This window comes from Dendrobium catenatum, unplaced genomic scaffold (assembly GCF_001605985.2).
Source record: "Dendrobium catenatum unplaced genomic scaffold, ASM160598v2 fragScaff_scaffold_1481, whole genome shotgun sequence".
Taxonomy (NCBI): domain Eukaryota; kingdom Viridiplantae; phylum Streptophyta; class Magnoliopsida; order Asparagales; family Orchidaceae; genus Dendrobium; species Dendrobium catenatum.
The window spans coordinates 906,015-931,393 of NW_021319943.1; the positions used below are offsets into that span (position 1 = coordinate 906,015).

Below are 25,379 nucleotides of genomic sequence, written 5' to 3' on the forward strand. Positions count from 1 at the left end.
TCAGCAGAATTTCAAAATCTTAAAAAGAAGTGATATACACTGTTGGAAATGCTGAAAATTTTAAAAAAATGATAAATGTTCTAATTTCTTAAAATCTGTTCAAGTTCTTCATCAATTATCTCAACAAAAGTATCACAATTTTTTTTTTAAAAGTTGTAATATAGCATCAAGAAGTAACTGACCTTTGATACGACATCTGAAAAATAAAATAAAATTTTAGAAAAAGCACAACTAAAGTGCAACTAAATTGCAATTAAAGCGCATGTAAAGGGCACCTAAAACGCAACTAAAGGTTTTGGATTATTTGTTTCTTTTATTATGAAGAAGATTGAAGTTCATAAAATAAATATTTTAAGATCATATTGAACAAACACTGCTTTATATAAAATTAACACTAAACCTTAAAATTTAAAATACATAAACGCACCAAAGAGCAACAAAGGCACAACATTACATGTTCTAAATGCTAAAGCACTCCAACGTCGTCATCTACCGCCGGGAAGAAGGTATTGCAGAACAGAATGTATTGCAGAAGTCTGAGAGCAAAGAGCCGAGAGTGACAGAGACGTAAAAATGTAGAGTAAAAAGTAAATAACGCTTCGTTTTCTTTTTTGTAGTTATGAGTTCAAATCATCTTCTGATTATTGGGGTCGGGTTGATTGTACTGACCAGATATAAAACAAAAAGATTATATTAAAAAAAATTGTACTTATTTTTTGCCCGATGTCCACTTTTTATTGGTGTGCGAATGCAGAAATATATCTTGTGACAGGACCTAATAATTTGCCCTATTTATATAGTGCTCCGGCAAACGCGGAAGACGACGAAGGGTCAGCTCTCCCTTCCGAGTTATAATAGATTGATAGAGGGCCGATCGCGAGAAGCCCTAGGTTACGGTCCTCTCACCGGAACGTTAAAGATTCTGTGGGGCGCCATCGTTGGGCCGGCTTCCCCAATATCTGCCGCCCTGAACACTGCACTTCCACTCCGATTTCCAGTCTAAGTGGGAAGATGCATACGATCAACAAACCTACAAAGTACAGGATATCATTAAAGGAGCCTGGGATTCCAGGAGTTCTACGGATGGTGATTCCTTCCTTCTATTTGTTTTTTTCTTTCTTACTTTTTCGAGAACCAAGTTTCAGTCCAATTTGTAGTTCTTCTTTGTAATGTTTGCTGTATCTTTTTTTAGACAAGGATTTAATTCACCTTGTTGTCGGTCTTGTGTTTTGTTCAGGCCGAAGAGCGATTTATTTTCACTCCTCACGATCCTAGATCATTGTTAAAGCTTGATGTGCCATTCAGAAGCATTAAAGGTACTGTTTCTTTTGCTTCCTAAGTGCCTGTTCGGTTGAAATTAGAATTTACTATATCTGTATTTGATAAATCCCAGTCAAATAGGATTTAGGAAATCCTATTGAAAACACAGTTTGGTTGCTTAATTCTTAAATCCAATCGAAATTCTAGACTTTTTGGTTGCAGATTGGAAGATTTGGATTATTTAAAGATATTTAGTATCTCCCGCTTGAATAAAACTCTTAATTCCTGATCTTGCAAGTTTTGATAAATACTAGATTTTAGTCGAGATTTATTAAGTCTTGCTAAATTCAACTTTACTGTAGGATTCAGAAACCCCTTACAAAGCATTTGGGAAGATTTTCACTAAATCCAAATTACATTCTATTTGAATCTGGCAATCAAAAAGTCCCATAAAGGTGCTACAACACACATCATAGTACTTATCTTTATGAGAAATAGTACTAGTTCAAGAGTTCTTTCTCAATTAACTTCAAGTAACTCTTTCTTTCCATCTTCATATTTCGTGTTTCAAGATTTGCTCTATTATTAGATATGGAGTTCTTATTTTGAAGTTACTTCTTTGATTCCTAATACTGATTGAGTTTTTTTAGTAAGACAGGGTTTCCTTGATTGATACGGAAGGAATGAAAATTATATCTTTATTCATACTGACTCTTTTTTTGAAAGTAATGCGTTGTATTCTAGTATTTGAACTTTTCTGCACTAACTAGTGATGGAAAATGCCTTTATCATGTTTTAATAGTCTATTCCTTTTGGTAATCCAACTGATTAAAATCTTCTCCCTATATTTTGATTATTTTATAGTTGGCTTTGTATTGCATTACAAGTTGTGATTTTAGGAAATCTAACATCTAATTATATCCTATACGTACAAGATAAGTGTTGACAATAGATTATAAACTAGTACTTGCGATTTGTATTAAGATATTGCAAAAAGTGTGATGTAATTAATGATATTCTCTTAAAAGAGAGATAAGAAGTTCATTAAATAAGAGGTTTATGTCTTAGGAAATTGTGGGAAGGCAATTGAATATGTGTTAGAAAATTTGAGTCAAATATGTTGTGTATTAACTATTAAATATAAACATTGCATTAGAATCCATTTTTGCCAAACGAAAAACAATAAGATTATGTGCCAAATGGATATTAAAATAAGAAAATGATAAGTCCTATGTGCTTAATATGGATTGTATGTCTTGTTAAAATTGAATTTGTTTGAAAACATAACATTTCTATACAAATTTCACCTAAGATTCACTTAGTATTTTAGATACGGGTAACAATTTAAAAGAAGGATCTTTTAATGATCCAAAGATCATTTCTATTTTTTTATAGAAATGTGGACTTAGTAAATTATACAGTGATAGATCTTGTAGATATTTGGCTACTGACAGGCTGACATATAGCATATATTTAAGAGAATTAGTAATCACTTTCCCAAACTTTACAAATAAAAATAGAGAATAGTTAAGTGTCACTCATCTGTGAGACAACCCAACAATCTTCTTAGAAGCAGCTTCTGACTTTCCACATCTAGAAGTGGGAGGTGCTACTTCCTTTTATCTCATTTTCTCTACATCAATTCATAACATCATCTTTCCTTTACTACAAGAAGGATATCAAATTTGCTGCACATTATTTCCAATATTTGTACTAGATCTCTAGTTTGTGTATTTAAGTAAATCATCTAATGAAAATGTGCACCATGATGTGCTTAATGCCAAGTTGTCTATGGATTTCATCACATATCTACTTTCAACTTTTCTTTCCCTAGCCATTGGGCTTTGTGATTCACCTTTTCAAACTCATCATGACTAACATAATTTTAAACCAATCTTAAATTCAATTCCATAACCTAACCAAATTTAATTAGAGGCAAATACAAAATAAATTTAATTCCTTCGCAAACTCATTGAAAATGAAAGGCCATCCTTTTCTTGCAACAAATAGCCAGACCCCTCTTTTTGGTTTCATGCACAAATCCTTGTTCTAGTCCTCTCTTTCCCAAAGAAAGTAAAATGGAAAATTTTCTTCCTTCATTCATAATATTGCTTCACAATCTTTGCTTCAAAATTCAATGCCCACACCTTTCTAATACGCTTCCTAAAAAATGATAATAACCCCTTAATAAATCTCTACCTAACTTCATCATTACCAATCGTTTATTCCTCCCCCCTTTCTATAGTTATGCACATCCCTCAGATTCTTTCCATATTATACACTACTGCTCAAATTGCTATTTCCATATACACTAACCCTCACCATGCTGCCATACAACAGCCCAACCAACTCACCTGCCTTAAAAATCCAATTCCTCCTCCTGTACTAAATTTAGTTATGACCACCTCCTCTAAAAACATCTCAATTCAAAACGAGTTTCATCATTACCCTAACTCCCCATTCAACCCAAGTTCAATACTTAAATCAATTAAATCACATAATTAATCCAATTAAAGTGAGTAAACCAAACATAACCAAATAAAATGGTCAAGTAAACCCTAATAAATGAACCTAATCTAACTAGTATAGATCTAACGCTATGAGCTAGGAAAGGGAAAAAAAAGAACTAAAGTGTGCCACTTTGATTGACCAACCAAATTCAAATGGTTTGTCAAACCAATTGATTTGATCCTCTGTCTTTTACTACAAGAATTAGAGTAATAATTTGTTTCATAAGTTGTTTAAAGATCTCCATGCTCTTGGAGATCTTCTTCTAAAGATTATTGAGTGTTTTAAGAGGATCTATAATGAGCATTCCTTGATGAAATGACTGGAGATGGCTTGTTATTTCCCATCATTTCACCTTTATCTCACTTTGGGATAGATTTATGACGTGGTGATCCATTTGTCTTTGTTTCACCTAGTAGGATTTTATACTTGATGGTTTTCACCAACAAAAATACGAAAAATGTTTTATTGTTCTACATACAGCTGCTCTTCAACACCGATAATCAAATTCTTTGCACCCAAAGAGAGTTAATGGCAAGCCATATACTAGATATTATGTGTTAGTTCTAGTCTTTATTTTAACTGTTTTGTTGTCATTTTAATAAAGACCGTCTAGTATATATTAGAGTTCTTGGTAATCTAATAATCATGTTTATTGATTTCTTGTGAAAAGTGATTCTTAAATCCTGCTCTCTTTCCTTATGTTTGGCTGGACTCTCCTCTCTTTCACCATCACTCTCTCTTACCCAATCTCCCTTTCTCCCCCTCCCTCTCAACCCTTATCCTTTAACCGGTTCTTCTCTTCCCTGCTAATTCTCTCAGCTAATCCCTTCTAGAACAAGTCTTCTCTCCAATATTTTAACATTGCTGTGCTTCCTTTGCATTAACAGAAGCCAACCTTGAAGTAGGTTTATATTCTAGCGATCAAATATTTTAATTGTCCAAGGGATATTACATAAGGTCATTCTTTTGTACTTTCCATTTTATGAAATCTCTTGCAATCAGCATAGGGTGACCCATTTTGATGCATTTGCCCATCCTTTCCGTTCTTGAGTGTTTCCTCACATTAGACATTTTTTGTCTTACGTGTTTATTGCACTTATTAAGTTATGCACAACTTGTTGGATTATAATATTTCTGGGGTCTTCAATAAGAATCATATAACTTAAAGAAGTTGTAATTTATGGTTATGTGAGTTTTTTTTTAACTTTTTTTTCTTTGCATGTCGTCTTTTACCATTTCAGTTCACAAGTTCAGTAAAGATGGTTCTAAGCAAGCTTTGTTGAATCTTCTGCATGAGGTATGCGACCTCACAATTCACTATTAATATGCTTGTATTTATGAAGCTTTTTGTTTTCCAAAACATAACTCTGAAGGAAAACCCATAAAAAAATATACTTCAATTTATCTTTTACAATTTTTCTGCTTCTCCATTGGTATTTAATGATGTTTACGTTGAAAGCTATGCATCATTTCAGGGTGGAGGCTATATTTTTGAGTTCGATAGTTTCTCTGACAGAAATATTTGTAGAGATTTTGTAGGTAAGTTTTTATTTTCTCTGAGCCTTCTCAAACTTATATTAACTTTCTACACAGTAGTTGTTTTTATAACCTGGTATAGTTGCTAAAATAACCTTTTATGGGGATTTACATTGCAATGCGAATGCGTTATTTTTATAGTTGAGTGATAATCCACTCTTTTTAAAACTTTGTATAACCTCTAATATGATTTGATTTTGCGCATTTTCTGATTATGTGCTTTTAGTTCATTGTTTAACATGGAACTTGAGGACTGAAGTTATTTTTTTATTTTATTTGGTCTCATTGCATTGTTATTAGCATATGCTCATTAGCTGGCATTTTTTCAACGTTTGATTGTATAGTTGCTTGAGGAAAATCTGCATTTTCTGGGGGCTATTTTCAACTTCCTTGTACTTTTTTTTTCCTATATTTTGTATTCCATTGTTGTCACTCTTCACGTATCTGTACTGAGCTTTGCAAAGGAATTTTATTCAAATGGAATGTCAGTGCAACAACTTGCCAATGTAACATGATAGAATGATGTGATGTCATTGTCTTGATTTTTTTTTTCCCTGCATACTATGCCAAGTATGCATTTTAGTATGATTCTTTTTTGAATGTTTTATACTAGGGGTGTTTTTAGTGTTGAATTGTTCTCAGTCTTAATTTCATGTCTTGTGATCATCATAAAAATACTAGGGGATTTAAGTGGCATTGCTGTGGCTGTTTTAAGTTACTATGCTTCGGTACATTCTTTGACTTATATTATTATTATTTTATTTATTTATTTATTTTTTAATTTTTTGACTTATATTATTCCATTGAATTTAGGTTTTTATCTGTTTAAATAAATATTGGCAAGCTAACATATTTTTTCTCGTCCACACATAATTTAGCAAATACAATTTTACAGAAAGTTGCATTTAAAATCATTAACTGAGACAAATGAGTGTCCAAAACTTCTTTTGGTTTTGTATGCTTCTCATTCTTTTCAAAGCAATAAACTATTTGCTGCTGGTTATAGATAAGGATGTATAGTAATCTGATTAAATCTAGTCGTGCCTGCAGTGATGCTGCTCATAGGTAAAATATCAGGTATAATTAAAGCATGCTTGCATGTAAGAAACATTGCATAGACCAAAATCCTAAGATTTAAATCATTTTGGGTTAATTAATCTATTTGAAAGGTCATGCTTAGGTAAAATCAACTATATGGACCTGCTTTATGATCTCTTTGGTAAAATGATGAGAGACACTCAATTGTCCTGAGTGAAACTTAAATTTATAGACTTTGTTTGATGCTTCGCTTGCTCACCGGTGTTGTTTTTATATTATTTAATGGAGTTGATGTTGTGCTTTCTTGCTCTTGTGAAATAGGAAAAATACTTGGAAAACTTCAGGCTACATGTCCTTCAAAAGATGATAAAGCAGTCCCTGACAAAACAACTCCTGCTCCTGGTGAACAACTAAGCCCTATGGAGATGGAACATCGGATCAAGCTATTGCGAGATGATAGGTAATTGCTTAGAGTACTAAAGATCCCTTTTCATTCCCATTTTTCAGATATTTTCTCCTGATTATCCATTGGTGACAATGTGAAATGCAAAATGCAAGTACCTTAATTTCCTCTTTTTATTATGACCTTCTCATTTTATACTAATTATTGTTGCCAGCTAGCTGTCTAGTTTGTTGAATGCTTAGCTATGCATGGATTGCTGCAATGTAGGTGGTTAGTTGCCAGCTAGCTGTCTAGATTGTGACTGAGGTGCATCAAATCAATTTTGCGCAACTCGTGTCCATTGTTCGTATTTATCATGTTCGATTAAATAGATTGTGGGTTTATGTGGAGGTCAACATGCATAAGCATTTTTCTATTCAATTTGGTTGAGCTTCCTTTTTTATTTGGATTTATAATACCTCACCTTATCATGAACTTTTTGATCACTAGAATTTTTTCGACTTTATGGGTCTGTTTTTCTCTTTCTATTGAATTGAGTGTTGTTTGAGGTGTTAGGACTATTTAGTTTAAATATCATTGCACAATTTCTATCTTTATTATCTTTGGCTTGGTTCTTTTCCTTCACATCACGTCCACAATTTTTTTCACTTGGCCATCATACTATGTGCTTCTTCTACCTTGTATTATCCACTACATCTTCATTAAGTTGCTGCTTGCCCATTCACTCATATATAATCATGTTTCAAAACATCATTTTTAAAGTGTCACACATTCAGATTAAAATTCCTATATCTTTTGCATTCAACTTGATTTATCGCACCTAACCTTAACGAAACAAAAAAAACCCATGTGAGATCCTAACCCCAAAATTGTGAGCAATATTTGATGTACATATTTGTTTATGATTAGCATAATTCAGAGACAATTTATGCCATCTTTTGAAAAACAACTGGGTGCTAATTGTTCATCTTTATCTTCATTTTGCATGAATTCACATCTAGAGAAGACTCAAAATGCTATCGAGGATCTCTAACTTTACCAAAACATTTTCATTCCTTCAATTCTTATTTTGTATTAACATTCAAAGACTGCATCACCCATGGTATAACGAAACCATAATGCACTGGCGATTGTCTGACATCTTAGTTGACAAACTGATTACATTGATCTGAAAAGTTACAACCGAAATCATCATCTTCATTGTTAGCCTTATCTAAACTATTTGACGTTGGCATTATGAATTCTCCAACCCGATTCATTTGTGCTGAGCGCTATATGTGGTCTTAATAATTAGCACAGTGAAGGAGTTGGGCGTTGAAATCCTGTTGATCATCAACGATTACAAGGTAGCCATTAAGGCAGTGTCCCTACATACAGCCCAAAAATATTATATTAAAAAAAAGGAAACAGCCTAAGCTTTATGCTCCTTATTTCAGGTAAACATGGTAACATTTGTTTACTATGTTTTGTGCATTGCATAGGCATATCTGAAAGTTGTTATATGGTTTGTTCAAGTTTTAGTTATCTTTTTCGAATTTGTCCCCTCGGTTTTTTCTGTTGTAGTTCAAGTATGCTTAGATGTTTCAAAACCATGAAACTGAAATGCACTTTTGACAGTGAATTACAGAGACTGCACAAACAATTTGTCATGACCGGTATATTGACAGAATCTGAGTTTTGGGCAACAAGGAAGGTTGTTTGTTTTTCTTTCACTTGCATTGAGTTTTTTGCCTAAGTTTTTCTCATCTGATGTTATTTTTGATATTCACATGTCCTTGCACCACTCTCGCAGAATTTATTAGATGATACTACCATTAAGGTGTCAAAACAAAGAACTGGGTTCAAAAGTACTATGCTTGCTGACATCAGGCCGGCAACTGATGGTCGGGTATAGTTTTAAGAATGTCCTAAATTTTCTTTTCTGTTGCTGGATTAGAACAAGATCGATGGGATTTCAATTATTGCTATCAATCTGCACCCTTCCTCTCGTATCTTTTTATTGAATCATTTGCAGGCTAAGGCTCTTATGTTTTCGATATTGATGTTTATTTACAGACAAATAAAGTCACGTTTAGTTTGACACCCGAGATAATTCATCAGGTATGTAAGCTTTAAACCCCCATGAATTCTATATACTTGCAACCAAGTATCCCTTTAGTTGCATTGCACATACAATTAACCAAATGTTCGTTAGTTGCCTTCATGAAATTCTAAATTCATGCATCGCTCAAGGTATGCTAGGTATGCTAGGATCTCATATCTTGAAGGTCTTGAATATTAAGTGAAGATGTGCCATATTTTTTAAATTACCATTACTACTTTTTCTTTTTCTTTTTCCCTTTTTCAATTTTCTTTTCATTTTAGTTAGGATTATCATAATTTTAGGTGATTTGTCTTCTTTATTGCTTTTACATCTTCTAGGGTATGCCAGCCTTGGCATACATGGCTGGCATACATAGGGAATTTTAAATAAATTATAGATATTATTCCCTTATGCCAAAATAATCTATATTGAAGTTTCCATCCGCCTTTTAAAATGGTTGTTCAAGTTGATAGGATCCTTTTGTTTCCTACAAGTACCTGATGTATGTGATATGCTGAACTAATATTTATTATTTTTGTAGATTTTTGCTGAAAAACCTGCCGTTCACCGTGCTTTTCTTGATCTTGTACCCAAAAAGGTAAACCTGTCTATTTTTAATTGATATTGTTGAAATTTTTTGTTGTTTCCTATCTCTCCCTTACATCGAACAATAATTTGGATGGCTAGATGTCTGAAAAGGATTTCTGGACAAAATATTGTAGAGCAGAATATCTTCACAGAACCAACAATTCGGTGGCTGCAGCTGCAGAGGCAGCTGAAGATGAAGAGCTTGCTGTATTTTTAAAGCATGATGACATATTAGCTGATGAAATTCGGCATAAGGTACTTTGTATCCATTGCCATTGTCTTTTAATAATTCCAGTTTTGTAAGGGTTTATATCTTCTTAAACTTTTGATCTTACTCATATGTCAATTCCATATATTTTATTTAATAATTAAGTGAAGTTTATTTGAAGTAAAAGTTGTGTATACTTGCTATTTGTATGTCGCATAAAACCATATCAATGCCTTTTATTTTTTGATGATGTGTAAGTTATGTATATGTAGGACGATGAATTTCTTTTGAACATATTTTGCAGTTGGGGTTTTATGGTTGAGATATGAAATAATGTTGTACTCTTTATACTTTGCTGTTATTTTGACATGTGGTCCTCAAGATATGCTGAAATGATTGCAGATTAGACGTGTTGATCCAACCTTGGACATGGAAGCTGATCAGGCGGATGACTACATCCATCTTCAAGTATGTGTATTCTTATTTTCAGAAACTGACAATGGTATTTTGTTAATTTTTTAATTCATTTCTTTAAAGTTTAAATTGCATTACTTTGAAATTTCTCGTTTATCTTTTTTTTTTTTTCTTGTTTTTTGTATGTTCCAGTGGAAGATAAGATTAGAGAGAGTCGCCTTAGATGATTTGGTCACATAAAACGGCGGCCTTTCGATGACCATCTTAGGAAAGTAGAGGTATTAGATTTGATTTATGTTAAGAAAGGTAGATGGAGACCTAAAAAAGACTTGGTTAGAAAATATTAGAAATAATTTTTTTTTTAGATTTAAACGAGAAATTGACTTTTAACAGGACACAATGGAGAAAAAGAATTCATGTAGCCGACCCCACGTAGTAGGACAAAAGCAAAAGCTTGATGTTGTTTTTGTTGTTGTTTTCTTATGTCCAGATTTACTTATATATTGTAGAGTTTGAGGCATATTTGTGTTGCTCACATTAGTCCTTGATTGTAATATGTCCTCTATCCTAACTTTCATGAATATGCCTTAACTAGATATATACTTAATTCTGGAAAAAAAGTGGCTTGCTTATTTAATGGATGATAATCTTTCTTGTAAAGCCTACTTTTTGGTTCACTCATTATAGGCACATGAGCTATACTATTAAAATTGTGTCGGGGAAAAAGTTTTCCATTCTAGCATAAATATATTAATTTCTATGTTGTTGAATTCTTTCTTCGGTTTCCGACCTACTCTACACTATAATGGTTGCAATACATTTGTTTGCTTGCTCGAGTTAAAAAATTATGAAATCTGTGCCATTTTGCATTCTAGCATTACATAATAAAATGTTCAATCAAATTAGTTTGGTTGCAAGAAACCAACAAAATCTGAAGTATGAAAGCCTAGTAGAGGTTCATTTTCCTAAGCTAGGTATTGTGAGCGGTTATAGGCTGGCAAGGCTCTAAATTTTCGACTATGCTTATTAAATAAATTTAACCATCCTGGTTGATACAGAGTTTCTGAATGAAAGCATCTCATGATTTTGCCATAATAAATACTCTTCGGAACTCATCAATCTTTGCGAACTTTTGCTAATGGTCTCTGAAACTTTGGCCTGGTAATCCTGATAGTATTTTTTTGTTGTATCTATGTGATATTTATGGTCTAGAATACTTGATCTTGATGGCCATAATCTTTGTCCTTACATCCTAACTTAAAAGACTTCTAGTGATACTATTTTGTAGGTTTAAGATCTTATCTATTGGTTTGATCCTCTCTTTCTAAATTGTTTCAGGATCATGGTCTTTTACGTGATGGAGGAAAGGAGACTGTTGATGCTGAGAGCGAATTATCTAGAAGGACCCTCTCACAAGATCTTAATCGGCATGCAGCTGTTGTCCTTGAAGGAAGGGCATTTGGTAGGTTAACTTATGTATTCTTATTTCTATGTATTGATTAATCTGCGATGTTAGATCTCCAATTAAAATATACCTTATTGAGATGTAGTCTTGATTATATATTGTGTTATATTGATTCCCCCATTATTACTAGCAATCTCGTAATTTTCATCATCGAAAAGGATCAATTTTTTATACAATTTTGATATTTTTGTAGGATGCTTAAGTTATGCTTGTTGACCGATTAAATTGAATATGGCGAAAATATGGCCAATGGACGTGATATCGCACATGTTGGCTTGAATTGATCACACAAATTGGAAATCAATGAAATGTCACTTATTACATGAAACACTTTCCATCAATGTGAGCGAAGCGTCAGTGTTTCCAAGGAAATTCCCCACAAGCGATTCGATAAAATATGAATAAAAAGATGGTCAACAAATATAATGTCATGTAAGCTTCGTTCGAAGCACACTAACACATTCAAAATATTGTAATTTCTCGGAAAGGAGACCCATATTGCCTTATGAAGGAGAAACACAATTTGTTCGCGTGCGATAACATGAAATTTGAGATGCAAAAAGAACAAGGAATTGCATTCGAATATCAATACAATTTTTATTATATTTTACTTTTGAAATTTAACAAAATAAAATTAATTAGAAAATTATAGTAAAAAATAAGTCAAATCCCCCATAACCGTAAATTTCGTGAATCCAGCTCCTTGTACGTGCTTCTCATCCCTTGCGTAATGTCCTGATAGTCGCTCATATCGTGTCTCCTCACCTTATACTCCTAACTTGAAACCTTGATGACAAAGAAATACAAAGTTGTATGAACTCAATGTAGGCATTGACTAGGTTAGCTCTCTGAAGAACTCAGTTGAAAGCCTATTGGAAGAAGGCATTGATGGGGCTACTAACGTGTGAAGGGGAAGAGGAGTTTTTGAGAAATGTGGATTTGAGTTAAATCCACCCAAGGGCCAAATTTACTAGAAATGGGATTTAAGATATTAGAGGTTTAAAGTTGTCTTTTTTATTTTGTGATGGGATTTATGTTATATCGTACTCAAAGTTTTTTTGTTAAATTCCTCCTTCCTCTCCTCTCTCTCTCTTCCCCTCTCACTCATTCTTTCTCTATCTCCCCCTCACTCATCCCTCTACTCTCTCTCTCTCTCTCTCTATATATATATATATATATATATATAATATAAGAAAAATATATAAAAATGGAGAAATTTTGTGTTTTGCCGTATTGAAAATTTGCCGTCTCGCTGGGTCGTACAATATAAAAAAGTAAGTACTGATACGTGTTATTCAAATCTGACGGGGAAAAATACAAAATAAGTGGTTGCATTCATTGTTCCAATGCGGCGAAGAAATTGTCGTGTTCGGTTTGTCTAAGTGTTGAAGGTTTATGAGTGCTTTTTGAGCATGGTAGGTGATGGGGACATCGATAGGAGATTTCGGCGCGTTTATCAGAGACGACACAGGAGATCGATGGCCATGATGGAGAGCCTTTACTATTGATGCCTATTTGTATTAGCATTTCATGTATTATGTATTTCTTTTTTTTTTCAGTTTTTCCATTTTGTCCCATATGGGTAGTTGATTGCTTTTGTGGCCCAAGGGGCATGTTAGTCTTTTGTATTAGTTGTCATGTAGAGCCTATATATATGGCTCTTGTATCTTGTATGAGGATTATTGATTATTGAAATGAAATTATTCTCTTTGTGAGTTCATATTTCCTTGATCTCTTGGTGAGTTCAATTCTCCTAGATCTCTGTGTGAGTTCTATTAGAGGAGTCGTGAGGCTTGTGATCTCTATTCTCCCACCTTCTCCACCATACAAATCCACAATCCAACTCAAGCACTTGAGAAGCCCAAGCCCCCTTTGTTGCCGCTGCCCTTGGAGCCCCAACCCGCCGGCCACCCTGCCTCCACCAGCCGGCCACCTTGCTGCCGGCCTCTCCCCATCCACCCTCCATCCCTCTCTCCCCTAGCCTTCTTTGAAATTTGAATTTCAAAATTCAAATTCTTTCCAAATTTGGAAAGTCCAATTTAGGAAAGTTGTAAATTTTTTTTTTGAATTCAATTTGAAATCAAATTGAATTGGATTCATTAGAATTTCTTTCCTAGTCATCATCCCAATTTGGAAACCCCCTCTCCTCTCCCAAACTTCTCCCCACCTCCTTGATGCTGCCAGCCCCCCCTCATTGGGCTTCCCATTAAATGCCCAATTAACCCCTACTCCCTATTTTGAAATCCAAAATTAATTTCAAGAAACTTCCCTCCAATTTCACTTAAAACTGAAATTGATTTCAGTTTTCTACACAAAACCCCTCTCCCCTCTCCTCTTTATGCCGCCGACCCCATTCATGGGCAAATTCCCACTCTTGCCAAATTAGCCCCCCACCCTCATTAATTTTGAAATTGAAATTCAAATTACTCCCTCCAAAACCACTTAAATCTGAAATTAATTTCAGATTTATTAAAACTTCCCTAAGTAATTCTCTAACCTAGCCGCCCCCTCTCATCCCAAGCCTCAACACCGGCCAACCCCTCCCCTCTTGGAATTTCTTGTCGTGATCTCTCATCCACAAGTCAATGTTGCATGGAGGATCCCGCCATTGATCACGGACTCGAATACGACATCTACGGATCCATCCACGTACTTCGATCTCCTTTCTTCGATGTTGGATTTGGCTTTGACGGCACCATCGAAGATTATTTGAATCGAATCCTCCCCACCCTTGTGGACGACGTCGACGACCAATTTTCAGACTACGAGTAGATCATCAACGGTCATCCTTCCGCGCCACCTCCACCTCCAAGGACCTTCCCAACAACGACGTTCCTCGGCTCCTCCCTCCTCGTGGCGACCTCATTTCTAGCGTGGACGATCTTCCTCCGCTCAACCTAGATTCGTAGGAAAGAGAGAAAGGTCTCAAGTAGGGGTGTCAATTTCGGGTCACGGGTCGGGTTCGGGTCGAACCCGGAACTGACCCGGGTTCAAACGGGTTAACCCTAACCCGACCCGGGTAGACAAACTAAGAAGTTGAGCTCAAATTTACTTCTCTTCCAAAGCATGTAATCATTCAAAGACGTGTAATTTTTTTTGAAAAGCGTGCAAACTCTCTTTTAAAGTTAAGCTCACATGCATCAATATGTTACGTGCACTATCTCGTGCGGGTCGCCTTGCATATGAGTAGAGTCATGTCTTATATTACAAATTTGATCCTCCACATCCCGTGGATTGGTATTGATAATATTTGAGCCTCAATGAGGGGTTTATTGATTGAAATTCTTAACCGGAGGGGATTTTATTTTTAAAGTTCTCCAAATCCCAATGTAGATTATTTCAGGTTATATCCAAATAAAATTAAAAAAATATTATTATGAAATACAACAATAGTCAATTAAATCTATTATCTCAAAGCTTAAAGTGAAACTTTAACCACCTTATGCAATAATTTGTTGAGGGTGATAAATTTAAATTTAATCTCAACTCACATAATGTTAATGTCAAATCAAGTTCATCATTATGATCACTCTAAAAAAGTTCTCACATTAGTAAGGACATGACATGTGTCCTTTAATTGTGTGATTTTATTGTCAAATGATTTAATTAAATAGCGATTATGATCGAGACTATATTAATGGGTGTTTTTGTTATAAAATTACACAATTATATTACGATCACAATCATAGCCTAGATGTTTTGATGAGGACATTGTTAGCAATTTCAACACGTGTACCATCGGAGACACCGGAGATCGACGGCCAAGATCAGGAGTTTTATTTTAAGTCATTTTATGTAGTGGTTTATTTTATTTTTCAGTTTTTTCATTTTTATCCTTATGGGTATCTGTTCGCTATTGTAGCCCAAGGGGCATTTTAGTCTTATGTTTCCTTTGTCATTTTGAGGCCTATATATATGACCATTTCTTATGTAATGAGGATGATGGATGATTGAATGAGAATTTTATTTTGTTTCTTCTTACTCTTCTTGCATTAGAGCTAGAGAGAAGTGAGAGAGAAAGCCCAAGGTGAGGGCAAAAGCAATACCCACCAGTAATTGGAAGAGTCTGTGGCTCGTGGTTTATCCCCTTCATCCCGCTCTTCTTTCTTTCCCCAACCCGCCGGCCCTAGCTCTTCCCATAGCCGCCGACTACACACCCGTTCCCGTATCCCACACATCATTTCATCCACTAACTTCCTCCACTTCAACTCCAAGCTCCTTCAAGATCCCCAACCTGACGACAAAAGCCCCTCCTCCTTCTTTGGCCGCCGGCCACATGCTTGCCTCAAACCATAATGATGATATCAATCATCATGATGGCTCCTTGATCCATGTCTCGCATTAAATTGAGGAGTTACCGAATTTTGAAATTCAAAATTTTGAAATTCGAAAACTTTCCTTATTTGCGAAATCTAAAAAAAAGGAAAGTTTTCAAATTCAAATTTCATATGAAACCTAATTGGAGGAGTTATTAATTTCCCTCCAACTTTTCATTCCTTTTTGGAAAGAGCTTGGTTCCCCCCTTAATCCCTCCTCCTTCCCCTCTACATGCCGCCGGCCTCCTATGAGGCTTCCCCTCACTAATTGCCACCCCCTCCCCCATTTGAAATTAAAACATTAATTCAAATAAATCTCCCTCCCAAATTTTCAAATCCTGAAATTAATTTCAGAATTTGAATTAAAACTCCTCCCCCTCTCTCTTCAAAACCGCCGGCCTCCCCCTCTTTGCTCCCCTCATAACTCCCCCATTCAAGGCATTAATGCCTTTGATTTGAAATTCAAATTCAAGTCAATTCCCTCCCAAACCTAATCAAATCTGAAATTAATTCTCAGATTTTGATTAATCTCCCATACACTCCACTAAACTTAATCTCTCCAATAGCCCCTCTCCCCTTGCACCCGCCGGCCTCCCCCCCTTTTTTTTTTCTTGGGAATCCCGCCGCCCACCTCTTCCCTCTTCTCCCACCACCCTCTCTCCCTACTCTCTCCCGTGGGAGCTTTGAAGCCAAGAGGAGAAGAAGACGACGCTCTTCCACCTCCTTTCCCCTTGGGTACTCCTTCAACCCTTGGCGAGAATGCATGGCGGAACCCGAATGGAACTTTGGATTTGTGCATGACGATCGAGATCAAGTCGACATTATCCAATCACCATTCTTTGACGTGGGCTTTGATTTCGACGACACCATTGAAGAATACTTCGACCGTATCCTCTACACGTTAGTTGACGTGATCGACGAGCAAAAGTCAAAGGGACGTTGGATCATCATTGGACGACAATCATCCTCCACCACTCTGGCCACCTATCCAAGGACGACGACCCTAGGTGCCTTCTTCCTTGGAGTGACCTCGATTCTAATGTGGATAATCTTCTCTTGCCAAAGCCTAGTGTAGTTGAGTGATCAATCCCCGAGGTGAAACTCTCATTATTAAATTGTGGATTGTTAGCTAATAGCTCTTCGCATTGCTATTATTTTTGTTTATCTACTAGATTTGGTTACTCTACATGTGCTCCTTCGCCTAAGAAAGTAGAAAACTAAGATTTTTTAATGAATTTGCTTGTTATTTCAATAAGTTATTAATTGAGATTTCATTGTCAATTATTCCTAAATTTCTTATCAAGCTCCTTTTGCATGTGGTTTTACATCATGTCTGCCATAGGCTTGAGCCTCCTTGAGTTGTACCGTTGTACGTCAAGTTGCACTTAAGATAACGTAAAGCTCTCTATCAGCTAAGGTTAGCTTAAAATTGTCCCATTAGACAAACATACACCCTAGATCTACAAGTTCCTTCTGGATGAGGCAACTAATGGCTATTAACAAGGATACTTCAATTAGGTTGGGTCAACTACCTCTGCTAAGTAAGTAGACTAGGATCCACAACAAACTGAGGCGACATGATCATGGGATTCTGATTGAGTTCATTATTATTCCCGCTACCATCCACTCAATAAGCTAAAAGCGGTAAATTTCCTCAATCATAAGCTCGAAATTGCTGCTAATATACGCTAAGCACTGAACATCTATTAATTAACCTTAATTGAAAGTTCTCTTGTTTTCGGGATTGGTGAGCCTATGAAAAACTTAGAACCAGATCTTAATTCCTCGCTAAATGAGAGAAAAATTTATGGATAGTAATTTTTTTGCAATGGACTCTGTCTTCTGAAAATTTGACCTGCAACACATACTCTTCCTAAAGTGCTGGGCGCAAATTTTCGGGCCCCAAAATGCTTGGTTAGTTTGGTAAATTTAGCTGACAAATCTACGATAAATGTATTTGAGAGGATCAATTTCAAAGATTACATAACTCAGCTGGAAAAGTGCAGAACTTAGGGTTGTAACTGCCACTTTCATCTCATTTGGGTGATTGAGGTTTTGAAATCATAATGGGAATCTTCTGCAGATGTAAACAAATTCCTGTAAGTTTCTGTATGTAATGCAAGAAGAAATTTTGAATACGTTGCACGTATTTCTGGTTGGAAAGGTAAGTAACATTTTCTTATTTGTTGAGCTGTGTTTCGAATTGGCATGCTATGAGAGAGAAAACGTAGAACTAATTCTCCAAAATAGTATTAGCACCAGTTACTAGTGGCTTATGATGAAGTTTCCTTCCTAGTGATTTTCCATGCAAATATCTATACTTATTTGATAGGTTATTATTGTTGTATTTTTTAGAGTACTTTTTGATGTGCTAATCTTAATTGTAAGCAATCAAGTTAATGATCATTCGGGTGAAAACCTTCTCATATAATATTTGCTATGATCATTATTTGATTTTTGGTTGTAGATGTTGAGTTGGGAGATACTAGGACAGTTGCTGAAGCTCTTGCAAGGTCAAAGAAGGGTTAGCAATTATTGTTCTATTTTTCTCTTGTTCTTTAACTTTTATCATATCTTCTTTTCAACGGAAGTTTCCCTTACAATATAAATCCTGTATGCTAGGGCCTTCTCTTGAAGCTTTTGATAAGAATGAAAGCCAAGAACGTCTAGAGAAGGCTTGTAGAATGACTGAGATTGAAGATCTTCGAGGACCTCATCAGCTCCCTTATGCACCACTGTTTATCAAGGTATTAAGCGGTGGGTATGATTTTATTTCCCCATCTTCTGTTTTACCTGATAACTTATTCAGATTTTATTTCCAGGATCCTCGTGAGTACTTCGACTCACAACAAGCCAATGCACTTAGGGCTTTAGGTGATAGTAATGCTGGTTTCAAAAACACCGACTACAATTTTAATTTGGAGGAATCCTATGCATATTTGATGAAGCAGATCTCTGAAGCAAAAGTGTCAGGGTTGAATGATATTGTTCAATCTGACGTTGCCCATAAGGTAAAATTCTCATGTTTAATGATTTTCATCTTATATTTCATGCCCTCTTGATTGCCTATATCTTTCATGATCGAGATCTGATGTAGATCGTCTACCATATTCTGTTATTTGACATGGGCTACATGCTCATAATCAAACTTGCCTGCCTAACATCAAGAAGATCCTTAGTTACAGATAATCCAGACTCAGGACTCTTACTAAACTAGTCTTTAAAATGCATCCTACATCACCGACATTCTTTCCCAATAGGATGAAGCACATCTTAAAATTAGTTTTGATTGACTTTGTAGTGGTATTTACTTGAAAAATTTTGATGCTTTCATGTACGGGTGGCATTGAATTGATTTCGAGCAAGCCATCCTGAACTTTAAAAATTTTTTTTGAGTTGAGTTAGAAATGATCCTTTCAAAATGATTGTCAGATTGATGTGAGAATCTCTATTAAAAAAGAAGCTTTTGAAAATTCCATATATATATATATATATATATATATATAAATGTGTATTGATACAAATAAATGTGAATTAATACATATATGTAGTGGATTAAAATTCAAACGGTCATTGGGTGAGTTTCAAACCTAATTATGAACCCCTTCGATTCATTTAGAGGCAAATATGCTTTATGACCTTAATATATTTTGAAAATTAAACTGGGCTCATAGAATGTGGTATACATTTTATTATATCCGGAGGAGGAAATTTTGAGCCTCTGTAGAAACTTGCTACGCGGTGTATTTTTATGCTGTTCTGCAGTTGCAGTATTACAGTTTTTTACTTTCCATTATTTGTCGGAACTTCAATGTCTAATCCATTTCATTTCCCGAGATGAAATTTCCTCATATTATGATCATTTTTTCTGCATACAACTATTCCATCACTTTAAAAAATGATTATTATCATAACATTAACGAGTGAACTAAACCTAACAATCGCTTTCTACTCGTTTTGTCTCGTTTGCTAATTGTAAAGATGGAATTTGGGCTCTGTTTGTTCTTAAGAGAAAATGAACTTAATAATTTTCACTCCTTTTCTGAGTTTTATGTGGCATTGCTTTTGTATGCTTTGTATATTCATCAATAATTATAATTGCCTGGAGCAGGAAAACCTAACTACCTCACTGGTATGAGCTAGGTCCTTAATGGGTTGAATCAACATCTTTCAAGTACAAAGCAACACATTGGAAAGGGCCCCTTTGAGAGTGTCCTTGACCAGCTGCCAAGTAGGACAAAGGATGAGCTCATGATTGTAAGTTCTGCTACTTTACATACTAAAATAGCCAAATGTTGTGAAAATGGTAAAGGCTGGAGCACGTCTATTGTGAACATGAGGATGTCACACTCTAGTGGCTCAAATGATTTTATTGTTGACCTAATCGTCTTCTTCTGATGCCTAAATTGCTTTGTAATCTTAAATGTAAGACAATACAATGTCTCATGTAATTTAAAATTTTAAAGTTAATATATGTTTGGAAGATTTTTAACTTTTATTCATCCTAAGAGATGCTCACCGGCCCTAGGGTTGTCAAAATGGGTTTTCAGGTCGGATTCGGGTCCAACCCGAAATTGACCTGTCACTATTTGACCTAACCCGACCTGATTTTGGAAACGGCTCAGAAATCTGAACCTGGGCATGACCTGCCCCAAACCCGGGTCAACCCAACCCAACCCAACATGTTGACCATGGCGCAGAGCAGGTGAGCTCTTGTGGGCTGCGGGGTGCTGGGTTGAGCGTGGGATCAAGCAAGGGTGAGGGTCATGAGTCATGGTGCTGACGTGGGTGCGGGGTCGATCCGCGAGTGTGGGCGAGGCAGGATGCGGGTGCGTTGGTGCAGGGCTGGCAGCCCGTGTGCGGGCAAGGCACTGAGGCAGGACAAGGGGGCGAGCGTGGGTGAGGTAGGTGCGAGTGCGTCATGCGTGGTGCGGGACGCGGGATTGAGTCGAGTGACGAGATGTGGGAGGGATACGAGTGATCCGGGTCAACTTTGGGTTTTCGGGTCAACCTGAACCTGACCCGATTTTTAAAACAGGTCAGAAATTTGAACTTGGATCTGACCCATTTGCAAAACGGGTCGACCTGCAAATATTTACACCCCTGCCCAACCCTTTGTTTGCACATCAGTGTCGCAATTAACTTGCCAATAAATTTTCTTGTTATCCTATTTTTGTCTTTTTCCTAAATTATCTAAATCTTAGACGTGGATAGCTAGATGTAGTTTGTGATATTTCTTTATAGTTAATTTATAAAAAAACTGTATTTTCTTGGTGAACTTTTCTCAGAAGATGGGTGCTTGGCCTCCTTTGCATGCTCTTTGATGATGATTCTATCTCTAACTTTATTTTTTCAGCATTGGTCATCTATTCAGGAACTACTGCGCCATTTCTGGTCATCATATCCTATTACAACTGGATACCTCTATAATAAGGTAATATTTTGATCTATCGCATGGTTTCTGTTGTCACATTTAAAAACATTTATATACTCAGTAGTTTTTTTTAGTACTATTTATGCTATTTCATTCATTGGACAGTAAAATAAAAGCAATTATAACTCAAATACTATCACTTGAATTTTTATTTGAGCCATTTGAAAGTCTTATTTTGTGCTTTCCTTAAAATTTGTGTAACAATGATCCAGTCACTATCTGTTTTTTAATAATCTTTATTTCATCCATCCTTCTGTCAATGAATCAGTTTACGTGTTGCTAAATTGAATAAATGAAGCGTTGTGGAAGTTTAATTATGAAAAACTGGAGTTATGAGTATTTCAGCTTTGATAGTAATTTCCTATGTGATTTGAAATGAGTAGTGCCTAAAATGATTTAAGTGTAAAGTATTAGATAAAATATATTGAATATCCTTGCAAATATCATGAAAATAATTTTAATTTGCATAGCTTTGATAGAGGATGCTAGATTGATTGTTAGTTGCATGAAGGACTTTGTTAATTTTTTTTTATATCATCATGTAATTAAGGATGGAAATGATATTGATGGGGACATCAGATCAGCGTGGAAGGTTTATCAGAGACGTGGCCGCCGATCTACGACCACGATCGAGTCCTTGTATTTCTGAGTTATGATTGTATTTTATTCATGCATTTTCTTATTTGCTTAGGTGTCGTTATTATTTCCCTCTGTACCCCTCTCATGGGAGTTCTCGCATGTAAGCCCAAAGGGCATTTGAGTCTTTATTTCTTTGAGTCCATTGTACTTGGCTATATATAGCCCTTTGATTATTATTTCATGCTTAATGAATGAATGATTATGATAAAATTTTCCTACACGTTTGAGAGTTCTTGGAGCGAGCATTGGAGAGAACCCTTGGAGAGGGAGATTGACGCATCACCCACTAACCTTGGATACAGCCGGGTTCGTGATTTTCTCTTTGTATTTTCGTCTTCCCTCACCACCTTCCATCATTCGTCTTCGTCACATCCAACTCCACCAAATTTCCCCCAACTTCCTCCATACACCAAGCTCCACTAAAAATCCCCCATAGCCTCGGCCACCTCCATCCATCCCCAATTGGCCGCCGGCCAAGGCCCCAACCGCCGGCCCCATCTCCCTTGGTCCCCTTTAATTTATTTCCTAATTTGGATTGAAATTAATTGGGATTAATTTTAAATTCAAATTCATCCAAATTTGAATTCAAATTATTTCCTAATTTAGTTAATCTATTTTAGGAAAGTATTTGATTTAGATCCACTTTTGAATTTTAAATTCAAGAGGATTTAAATTGACTATTTCCTAAATCTAAATCCTAAATTAGGAAACTTTTAATTGCTCCCACCAATCAATTCCCCACCCATGCATGCCGCCGGCCCTCATACCCTCTCCCATTAATTCCCTCTCAAATTATTTCCTAACTCCAACACCTTACCTAGGAAATATTTCAAAACTCCCAATCCCCATCTGGCCGAATTTCCCAATCACCTCATGCTTGCAATTATTTTCTAAATCAATCAATTAATTTAGGGAATTCAAATTCCACCGTTTTTTCATCCAGCCGCCCCTCTTATTTCCCTTTTCATCTTGCCGCTCCTCTGTCTCTCACCAATCATCTCTTTTCCCTCTCCTTAGGCCAAGTCATTGGATGCCTTGAGTTCTCTTCTTCCAAGCCGCTTCTACTACATCAAATAATCTGAGAGTTCTCTCAGATTTCTGGAGCAAAACCTGAGCTCATTTTCAGGTTTTGAGATCTACACTTGGAAGTTGTTCCCCAACCCATTATTAGAGAAGCCTCTTTCTTTTCATCGAAGTTCGAGATTGCTAACATTCTTTGGAAGAAATCATCCTTGAGCATTCATGATTGGCGGATTCGGAAACTGATTACGTCATAACTTGGGACGAAGACGGCTACGTAGATATTCTACAATCCACATTCTTCGATGTGAACCCAAGGATTGATTTCACCGTCGAGGACTACTTGGAGCATACATTGATATATTTGGTAGAGGCTATCGACGAACATTTTGAAGGCATTGAGTAGAGGATCTCCACAACTCCCTAGCAAAGGTTTCTCCTTCCCTTGCATCTTATTTCTTTTAAGTATAAATTCTCATTGGTTTGATTGCAGTCGCGAAAGGCTACTCCAAGTGCTCTTGCTAATCTTAGTAATTGTAGGTTTTGAGCGTACTTTCACTGCATCCTAATTCTCGTTGTTAGATTAGGGATTGATTTGAAGGCTACTACTTTGTATTGTTTTATTTTCTCATTTATCTTGAAATCTTCAAAACTCAGAGCATGTGATATCGCCTAAGCAAAGTATTTCCTTATTTGTTTTGAATCTTTGTTGAGAATTGCTAGTAATTTTATTCTAAAATTATTCTAATCTAAGATCTGTGCAATGCCTAAATGAATCCATAAGCATCTCATCTAAATAGTCATGCATCAGATATGTTCTCAAACTTGTTTAAACCTAACAGGGTGTTGAAGTTATTTGATTCAATTTTTAGCTGAGCTAGGTTTGGCTATAGAATACCTCAATTCAATCGGGATTATTTAGTCATTTTGATTTAAGATTAATACGAGCCAATAATGATTTTAATTTCAATCAATATTCGTTCTTTGAAGATAAAATATTAGTCCACCCCATGAAAAATCAATCTGAGTGTGTGTTTAGACCTGGCTCATTAGTCAACTCATTGATACTTTCCTAAGCTTGATTCGAGCAAAGAAGTGATCCAAAATTTAAGCGATTCTCGACCTTTAGAGTCCATCATAGACTCACTAATGGTCATCTCTCTCTCTCTCTATCTCTCCCCTTCATTGTTGCAATGATTTGATAAGGGGAATACACAATATTTCTCCTCCTCTTTTTCTCTGTTTATACGTTTTTTTGGGAGAAAGAAAGAGAAAGATTGAGTAGGAGAGAGTGGGTGAAAGAGTGTGTTTTAGAGAGAGGCAGAGAGTGGGAGTTTTGGAGAGAAAAGGACATGAAGAGAATGAGAGAAGAGAGCTGGAGAGCAAGAAAGGGAGAAGAAGAGAGAAAGTGAGAGAGAATGAGTGAGAGTTTGGGTAGAGAGTAAAGCTTAGAAAGAGAAAGTAAGAGAGGGGAAGGGAAGAAAGAGAGAGGGTGAGGGAAAAAGTGTGGGTGAGAGGAGAGGGAGAAGGGAGGAAAGAGAGCTACTGTGAGGAGAGGCAGAGAGAGACTTTTAGAAAAAAAATGTGAGAGGAGAAATTGAGAAAGAGACTGTGTGAGTGGAGAGGTTGAAGAGTGGGTAAGAGAGAGTGACAAAGAGAATGAGAGGAAGAGAGAGGGAGGAATTTACGCAACTTGCATCGGTGGGGGAGGTTTTTGATGAGGATGATGCCAAAGAAGATGAGGATGGTGGAGGCATTAGGAAATACGTTCTGAGCAGGATTTAACTTAAATTCTTAAGCCTCATGAACTCTTTTACTTCTTTGCAAGCTCCTCATCTGGCTGAGCTTTCTTAAGTGTGCTCCTCCTATGATTTCCTCACCACTTCACACGCTATTGGGTGGTGAATGCCTTCTCCTTGCGAGATCCACGTGTAACATTCTCATTGCTTGGTTATTGAGGGTTTGCATGAATCAGATAGGAGCAGAGGCGTGAGAGAATGGGACAGAGATGGGAGAGATGAGCAAAAAAAGAGAGTGATCATGAGGGCTAGGGTTGCATATGAAGGATGGATGGGGATGGGTAGGTTTTAGATAAGTTATTTTTTTATTCTTTTTAATAGAGTTGAACATCTGACTCTGTGAATGAGATTGAGGGAAGTTGGGATGTGAGAGAGGATTTTTTTTAATAATTTTAATATTATCAATATTATTTCTAATATAGGGTATATTATATATATTATTTAATTTGAATATTTTTTAAATTATATATAAAAAAGACATTAACGTGCTTAATTGACTTGCTAATTTTCATCATTGATGTAAATTAATTTCATATCATTTCATGCATGAGTGAATTTTTAAAATTGCCTCGTGTGGCTACCTAATCAATATATGTGTCTATTCTAGCTATTTTCAATGTCCCTGACATGTCAGCATGGTCTGTTTCACGAGATAGGCGACATTC

The 25,379-nt window shown here is 35.9% G+C and overlaps 1 protein-coding gene across 6 annotated transcripts in view; it reads left to right on the forward strand.

The window, feature by feature from the left end:
* The first annotated feature begins 776 nt into the window (after positions 1-776).
* The window catches only part of LOC110097683 (general transcription and DNA repair factor IIH subunit TFB1-1), a 40,000-nt gene continuing 15,397 nt past the window's right edge, over positions 777-25,379 (forward strand). For 4 of the 6 annotated variants that reach the window (XR_002303225.2, XM_020824196.2, XM_020824194.2 and 1 more), the window contains exons 1-17: positions 777-1,086; positions 1,238-1,316; positions 5,013-5,068; positions 5,247-5,310; positions 6,667-6,805; positions 8,366-8,441; positions 8,541-8,636; positions 8,804-8,848; positions 9,373-9,429; positions 9,519-9,674; positions 10,030-10,095; positions 11,380-11,503; positions 18,290-18,346; positions 18,445-18,569; positions 18,645-18,833; positions 19,966-20,079; positions 21,179-21,256. Coding sequence is in view for 4 of the 6 variants with exons in the window: in XM_020824196.2 (XP_020679855.1) it covers positions 1,012-1,086; positions 1,238-1,316; positions 5,013-5,068; positions 5,247-5,310; positions 6,667-6,805; positions 8,366-8,441; positions 8,541-8,636; positions 8,804-8,848; positions 9,373-9,429; positions 9,519-9,674; positions 10,030-10,095; positions 11,380-11,503; positions 18,290-18,346; positions 18,445-18,569; positions 18,645-18,833; positions 19,966-20,079; positions 21,179-21,256 (1,596 nt within the window). In the remaining 2 variants the exon portion in view is untranslated. Of the gene's footprint in view, positions 1,087-1,237; positions 1,317-1,622; positions 1,716-5,012; positions 5,069-5,246; positions 5,311-6,666; positions 6,806-8,365; positions 8,442-8,540; positions 8,637-8,803; positions 8,849-9,372; positions 9,430-9,518; positions 9,675-10,029; positions 10,096-11,379; positions 11,504-18,289; positions 18,347-18,444; positions 18,570-18,644; positions 18,834-19,933; positions 20,080-21,178; positions 21,257-25,379 lie in introns of those variants that run through there. The other 2 variants (XR_003702825.1, XM_020824198.2) reach the window with 2 other exon arrangements.